General features: G+C 43.4%; 1 protein-coding gene across 2 annotated transcripts in view; it reads left to right on the top strand.

Annotated features, from left to right (window-relative positions):
• The first annotated feature begins 1,075 nt into the window (after positions 1-1,075).
• The window catches only part of TSPAN5 (tetraspanin 5), a 117,702-nt gene continuing 112,088 nt past the window's right edge, over positions 1,076-6,689 (top strand). Inside the window, exon 1 of one of the 2 annotated variants that reach the window (XM_054029843.1) lies at positions 1,076-1,556. In XM_054029843.1, coding sequence (XP_053885818.1) covers positions 1,476-1,556 — 81 coding nt within the window. In that variant the 5' untranslated portion in view covers positions 1,076-1,475. The remainder of the gene's footprint in view (positions 1,557-6,689) is intronic. The other variant, XM_054029844.1, reaches the window with a different exon arrangement.

Raw genomic sequence — 6,689 nt, 5'->3', positions numbered from 1 at the left:
ATGCTCTTCCTTTCCCAAAAGGTGTCCCAATTCCAAACAAACCTAAATCCCTCCTTTAAACACAGTCACCTCATCCAGGGATTGAAACCATTCAGTTCTGCCTGTCTAACTGGCCCTGAGTGTGGATATGGAAACATTTCAGCGAATGCTACCCTGGAGGTCCTGGACTTCAATCTTTTACCTACTTGCCTCAATTTGGCCTGTAGGACCTCTCTCCTACCTTCCCCAATGTTATTGGTACCTACATGTACCATAACTACTGGCTCCTATGCAGCACAAACCCAACTATCTATATTTCTACATATCTACATTTTTACAAGTGGAATATAGTTTGAATTTTAAACCTGTGATGATCACTCACACTTTGGGGGGGGGGGGTAGCTTCTCCCTAAAGGCTCAGAAACAAACAGCTGAAGTCCCCCCCAAAAAAAACAACCCACACACATTTTTACAATTTTTTAAGCCAATCTCATGCTTTACGGAAAGGGATGACTTGTGATTGATGACAGCTTGGACTTGCTTGCCGTGGACAAGATCCCAAGGTGGCATCATTATTTTGGATCACCTTCAAAGCTATTTAATCTTCCAGACTGCTAAGAAAGCGGCTCTCCCTCCCCACCCAGGCAGGAGTCTCTTCTCAACACGATGCTGTAATTTAGACATGGCCTAGGACAGCCCCCTCCTCTCCTGCGCATCCATAGCTGCAGGCAAAGTGGGACAGGAGCAGGCTGGGGCTCCCGCTCCCCAAGGGTTGGGTTATTTAGTGCCAGCTGGAGAAGTCATTTCAAGAAAAACCTAAAAATCAAGGGGCTGAAGTGGCCACTCCTGCAGCCCCCATGGGCGGTCAGCCTGAGGGCAGGATCAGGGCCCGACCAGCAGGGGGGGCCGGGGACAGCTCACTAACGGGCTGCTCCAGCTCCTCCGGCGTAAGCCCAGTCTCGCCTCCGCCCGCTAAGGCTGCAAGGAGCCCGCTGGGGCCGCCAGCCTCTTGCCTCGCCCCCGCCCTGCAATGTGTGCGCGGCTCCGCCCGCCGCGCTCCGGAGGCGGCCCGGTGGAAGCGGGGGGCGGGCTCACAGCGCGGGGGAGGCCGGGGGCAGGAAGGCGCAGCGTGGCCAAGGGGCTTGAGCGTCTCGCTGCTCCAGCGGGGACGGTCCGGTGCTGGCAGCATCTGCCTGGGCAGCGCGGCGGCGCCTCTCTCCCTAGCAGCAGCCGCGGGACTCGCCGGCGGGGCCTCCTCGATGTGTGAGAGGCGGTGGGAGCTGCTCGCCGGCCATCCCCGGGACTCGGCGCCCGCTCCATGCATCTCTGAGCCGAGCCGCCGCTAAGCCTGCTCCTGCTGCCGCCGCTAATCTCCCCTCCCCAGCCAGCCCTGCTCCCTGCCTGCCGGCTGCTGCTCGCCTGCCTTCAGTGCTACCAAACCCGCTCTGTTTGCGTCCACTCTGGCTGCCAGTACCGCGTCTTCATGAGCCCAGAGGATGTCCGGGAAGCATTACAAAGGGCCCGAAGTCAGCTGCTGTATCAAATATTTTATCTTTGGCTTCAATGTCATTTTCTGGGTAAGTGCCGCGGTTTTATTGCTGTGGTGCCACCGGTGCAACGCACGGAAAGGACAGTCAGGAGTGTGTGAAAAATACAACACGAGAGAGGTGTGTGCGCGCATATATGTGGAGCGTGTATGTTCATTCTCCTCCCCAGTCTCCCAGATAAGCCACATCCATTCCCCCCCTGCCCCGATCATATAGGTTCGCATGTCGGATTCTCTGCATCTTGAAACAAAGCTTTCTCCCTCTTCCCTCCTCCCTCTTAATTGCTTTTGTTGTAGGTGTGAAGAGTGTCCTTCCCCTCCCCCTTTGTCATGGGAGAAGTAGAGAATTGAGGAGACACCCAGGCCTGGAGAATGGGTTGATCTACGATTTTCCTCGGGGACATTACAATAATACATGCAGATCAAGTGCTAGGAGCAATGCAGTTTGGGAGGATGGTTACACAGTGACTCGTACGGAGATGCAGGGGATTTGTTGTGATTAGATTTTGTTGTTTAATAATAACGGGAGGGGGAGGAAACTGTTCCCTCCCCTGAAGCCCAGGCTCTTACAATGGTTTGGTTGAGCATTTGCTTGACAGCGGCTGTGTTGCTGGTCTTGTCTTGGTTGCACTGTATCCTGTGACACCATCTGTAGCGTTGTGTATGGAGTAGTCAGAGCCGTATATTAGAGAGTAACCTGCATATAATAATATTTCTAGTACGTTTTTCACATGCCTGTTTTGAATGAGACACACATGTAACATGATGCATAATCTATAAAGTCAGGGTCAATACAGCGGATGGGTTTATACGTTGTTGGAAACACTAAAACATGGCCTCATCCATGTATGTATCATTTATTATAGCAGGAGGAGGGCTCTTGTATTTATAAAGCACATCTCCCCATAATTTATACCAGTTATCAATGATGAAGACAGACTTATTAAACAGAGATGCTGTAGGTGTGCTGGGGGGACTGTGAAAGCATGTGTGAACACAGACTTAGAATGCAGGTCTTTGGAATTTAAAGGTTGGCAACAAAAGATTCTGAACTCCATTATTACAGATGGGAAAACCAGTTATTTTTCCCTTCTCATCTCACCACCAGTACTGATAACCTTCAGCATCCATGGAAAAAAGATAAGGATCAGGTGATAACAAGTGTTTAGTGATGATGTGGTGTCTCTTTTCTTAGAATGTAAAGATGGTGGCCCTGGTAAAGATCTCTGTAAGACTGTCATAATTTTTTAAAGTGGTTATTTTGGACAAACAAACAAACAAACAAAAAAGAAACTCGATTTATTTTTTCAACATAATCTTAAAATAGTTCAAACGCTCATTTTATATTAATGTTTACTTGTCCCTTCCTTACCTCCTATCATACATGGTACTCTTTCAACAGCCATATCAGTTGTTTTGTTAGCTCCAGTTTTAAAGGTGTTTGTGTTTAATTCCTTTACATGTGTGATGGAGTGAGCACAGATGTTTTCCAGCAAAAAACAGAAGTACTTGCAGAATACTTATGTACCATTACAGTGGCCCTCAGGATCAAGGGGGAAAAGGATTATATTGATACCTTAATAAATTATATAAAGAATAAGTGTGGTGTGTTTCTTGGCCAACCAGCATTTTCAGTGAATGAGATACTATTCTTCTCCCTATTTAACTGTGCTTGCCTTGTCCTATAAATACTGAGGCTAGGTCTACACTGGGCGGGATCGATTTAAGATACGCAAATTCAGCTACGCGAATAGTGTAGCTGAATTTGACGTATCCTTTTTGACTTACCCCGCTGTGAGGATGGCGGCAAATCGACCGCCGTGGTTCCCCTGTCGACGGCGCTTACTCCTCCTGACAAGGTGGGAGTAGGCGCGTCGATTCAGGGATTGATTTATCTGTCTAGATGAGATGCGATAAATCGATCCCCGAGAGATCGATTTCTACCCGCTGATCCGGGCGGGTAGTGTAGACTAGCCCTAAGTATGTGGACAATGGCAGTTGGATTAGTGTCTTTTTCTTATGTAGGCTTATATCTTTGCATGAAAAGGACACAGGAGGCTAACAAATTATTTACTACTTTCATGTTGGTTGGCTGAGGCTCACTCAGTTTAGTTATCAAAATGAATAGCAGAGTTCCATGTGTTACAGGTGAATTGGTGGATCCCAGATTTCTGAGGGAAGGTCCTTGGGCAGTATGGTGCAGTGGAGAGGCGGTTGCTGGACTGGGAATCAGGAGACTTGAGCTTATTCCCAACTCTGCTGTTGGCTTGTTGTGTGGCCTAGATATCTGAATTTCCTATTTGCAAAATGCGGTTCATGATACTTGCCCTCCTTTACAAAGCCCTTTGAGATATACAGCGCATTTCATCTACAGAGGTGTTATGTGTGTTTATTGTCTTAGTTACTTCCTCAAAACAGTACTGGCTTTTTGTGTGGAGAGGCGACATGTACGACAGTTCCAAATAATAGGCAGTCATCTTCCAGAGTATGCTTAATGTAGTTTTCTTGGCTTGTTAGCAACTTGCTCAGTCGCTCAGCTGAGCCAGAACTCATGTAAAAGAAAAAATAATTTCAGTTGCCTATGCAAGGAGAGCAGTAATTGAGGAAAACTGCACCATTAGTTGTTTTAAGAAAGCTCAGATCTTTTACTGAGAATGTTATTGTGTAAAACATTCTCTTTCAAACATCTTGCATAAACCCTTCAAAAGTGTCTAGTACCTTTCCAGAAACATCTAGCAAAGACCTAGTATGTGCTGTTTGTATCAACAGTTTAAAAAAAAAATGAAGAAAAAACGTAAACCTTCCATTTCTGCATCATAAAATATCAGAGTGAAAACGGAGTGAAGTGAGTTAGGAGCAGCACCATTTCGAACAATGAAAAGTGATGGAACCTTCAACAGAGAAAGGTTGTATAGGTATTTTAATTACAGTTGGGATATTGGCACATAATCTAAAGACACATACCATTTTAACTTTACAATATAGAACAAAATGTACATAACTTCACACCTTTAATGTTTGGAATGAAGACAAAATAATCTAATTCCTTTTGTTTAGCTTTGTGTTTTTACATGGGGAAAAAAAAAACAACCCAACCCAAACAAACCAGAACCCAACAGCAACAACAGATTTGTACCCAGTTAGTGGAAGTTGCACCTCTTTATTTGAAGGCAGAATTGTGCCCTTCAGGAGACACCTCTTAATCTTTTAGTGCCTCGGATAACATGGCCCAAATTCTGCCCTCTGTTATGTTCATCCAACTACACTTACTTTAGTAGAGCTGCATTAGGGAAGGGTGGGTTGGTAAGAACAGAATGTTGCCTTGTTTGTACATGCAGTATAAATCACAACTTTAGATACATTTGTAATTTTAGGTTACATATTTTTGAAAACCCAGAGTTAAAGACATTACATTTAATATGCTAGAGGTGATCTGCAAAGGATTTTATAAAATTTAGGATTGTTTCCTGCCCCCCTTTTGGGCTGGGAGTAGGAGGGGATGGAGGAGCATGCTTTATGATGTATAAATAAAGTTTGTTTGTTTTTTTTCCCCTTGCTCGGGTCTTATCACAGGTATTGGGAATGCCCGAGTAATCCTTCAGCAAAACAAGACTTTGAAGTGTTGGAGAAGTTTATTATGTGAGCTTGCAACACCTTAATAGAAGCAGGGATGTTTAACACTAACAAATGTCCTTTCTCCAAAACGTTACTTGAACACTGAAACAAAATATAAACCAAACAAAACAAAGATTTAAATACGGGGAAGGGATATTTAGTCTGACTATCTGTTGCTCAGCTTTCCCTTTCCAGGCCCTTGTTGACTAGAGTACTGCCCCAGGCTTTAACTTGATCAGTTTAGTGTGTGTTAAGACATGCTCTGCCATTTCTGCACTACACTTCTAGAATGTATGTTACCGATCACATTCTAAAAACCTTTAAATCCTAGTCTAGACAAAACCAGTGTCTTCCAGCCTATGAAGAACCTGAATTCCTAACAAAAATCAAAAGGGAAGAAAAATAGCTTCTGTTAATATTTTTAATTACCAAAAACGTTCAGGCCTCCTTTATATGTCAGAATGAAGCCAAAAAGGCACAAGAGTGGCTTTCCCCTCTGCAAATTAGTTTTAAGCTGTTGCCTTATTTCCAAGTAAATTAAGGCCACATTCTGTCCTTTGTTACATGCAGTTTCCATTGATTGCATGTATGTCTCAAGGCAGAATTTGGACCATACTCTAATTCCATTGACTCTAAACTAATAGAGAAGGGAGGTACAGAGAACTTTAGCACATCAGACAGAAGCCTTTTTTTTTTTTTTTTCTTATGATTCACCGTAAATTGCAAGATGTAGTGGGATGATGATACATCAGCATATTACAAGTCATAATTTGTGTTTTAATTTGCTAGGCATCTGTTAGTTTTGATAGTAACCATATGGGAGTCTAAATTGTCTTCTGAATTACAGGAAGATAGTAAAAAGAAAGCTAAATATGTTGATGTAAGTGTCCTACAAGAAAAGAGTTGAAAGGTGCATTGACATGTGAGGGACAAGTAATTGACTGCTCGCTTGAATTCTGTAGATAATTGATAGCGTGTTCTCAAGGTGACATAGAATCATTTCCCCATTACACTGTGTTTTCAGAAATTGAAAAATGAAATTTGGAAATACAAGTTTTCTCTCCTCCATAAAACAAAAATTTTAATGAGAGATTGTTTTAACATGATCTTTAAACAGCTTCTGTAATGTTTTATCCATAGAAAGTACTCTAGGACGATAACCATCCAGTTAAGGATGAATGCATTTCAGGACAAAAATAGATGGTCAGGATGCTTCCCCCCCTTTCCACCCACCGCTTCCACTCTAGATTCAATCCATTTTCTTCTGTTGTTTATTCAGTCATTTTGGTACATTGGAGAATATTTCATAATGGATCCCAGAAATAGAAAAAAGCTTGTCTTGGAAAATATATGTAATGACTGCTTTGTAACTCTGAAAATTGGTGAATGCATATTGATGTACTAGACAAATTGTCATGAGCTTCTTCACCACTGCCCCCAAAAAACCCCAATCTACTTTTGTAGTAACAAATGTTTTAAACTAGAAAATATGTCCACATTCTAAAACAGCTTATTTGGACAAAGCACAGAACTCAAATTGAGCAAGAGA

The sequence above is a fragment of the Malaclemys terrapin genome, chromosome 5 (assembly GCF_027887155.1).
Source record: "Malaclemys terrapin pileata isolate rMalTer1 chromosome 5, rMalTer1.hap1, whole genome shotgun sequence".
Classification (NCBI taxonomy): domain Eukaryota; kingdom Metazoa; phylum Chordata; order Testudines; family Emydidae; genus Malaclemys; species Malaclemys terrapin.
The sequence above is the reverse complement of the archived record's forward strand: the minus strand, read 5'-3'. Positions and strand labels throughout refer to the sequence as shown.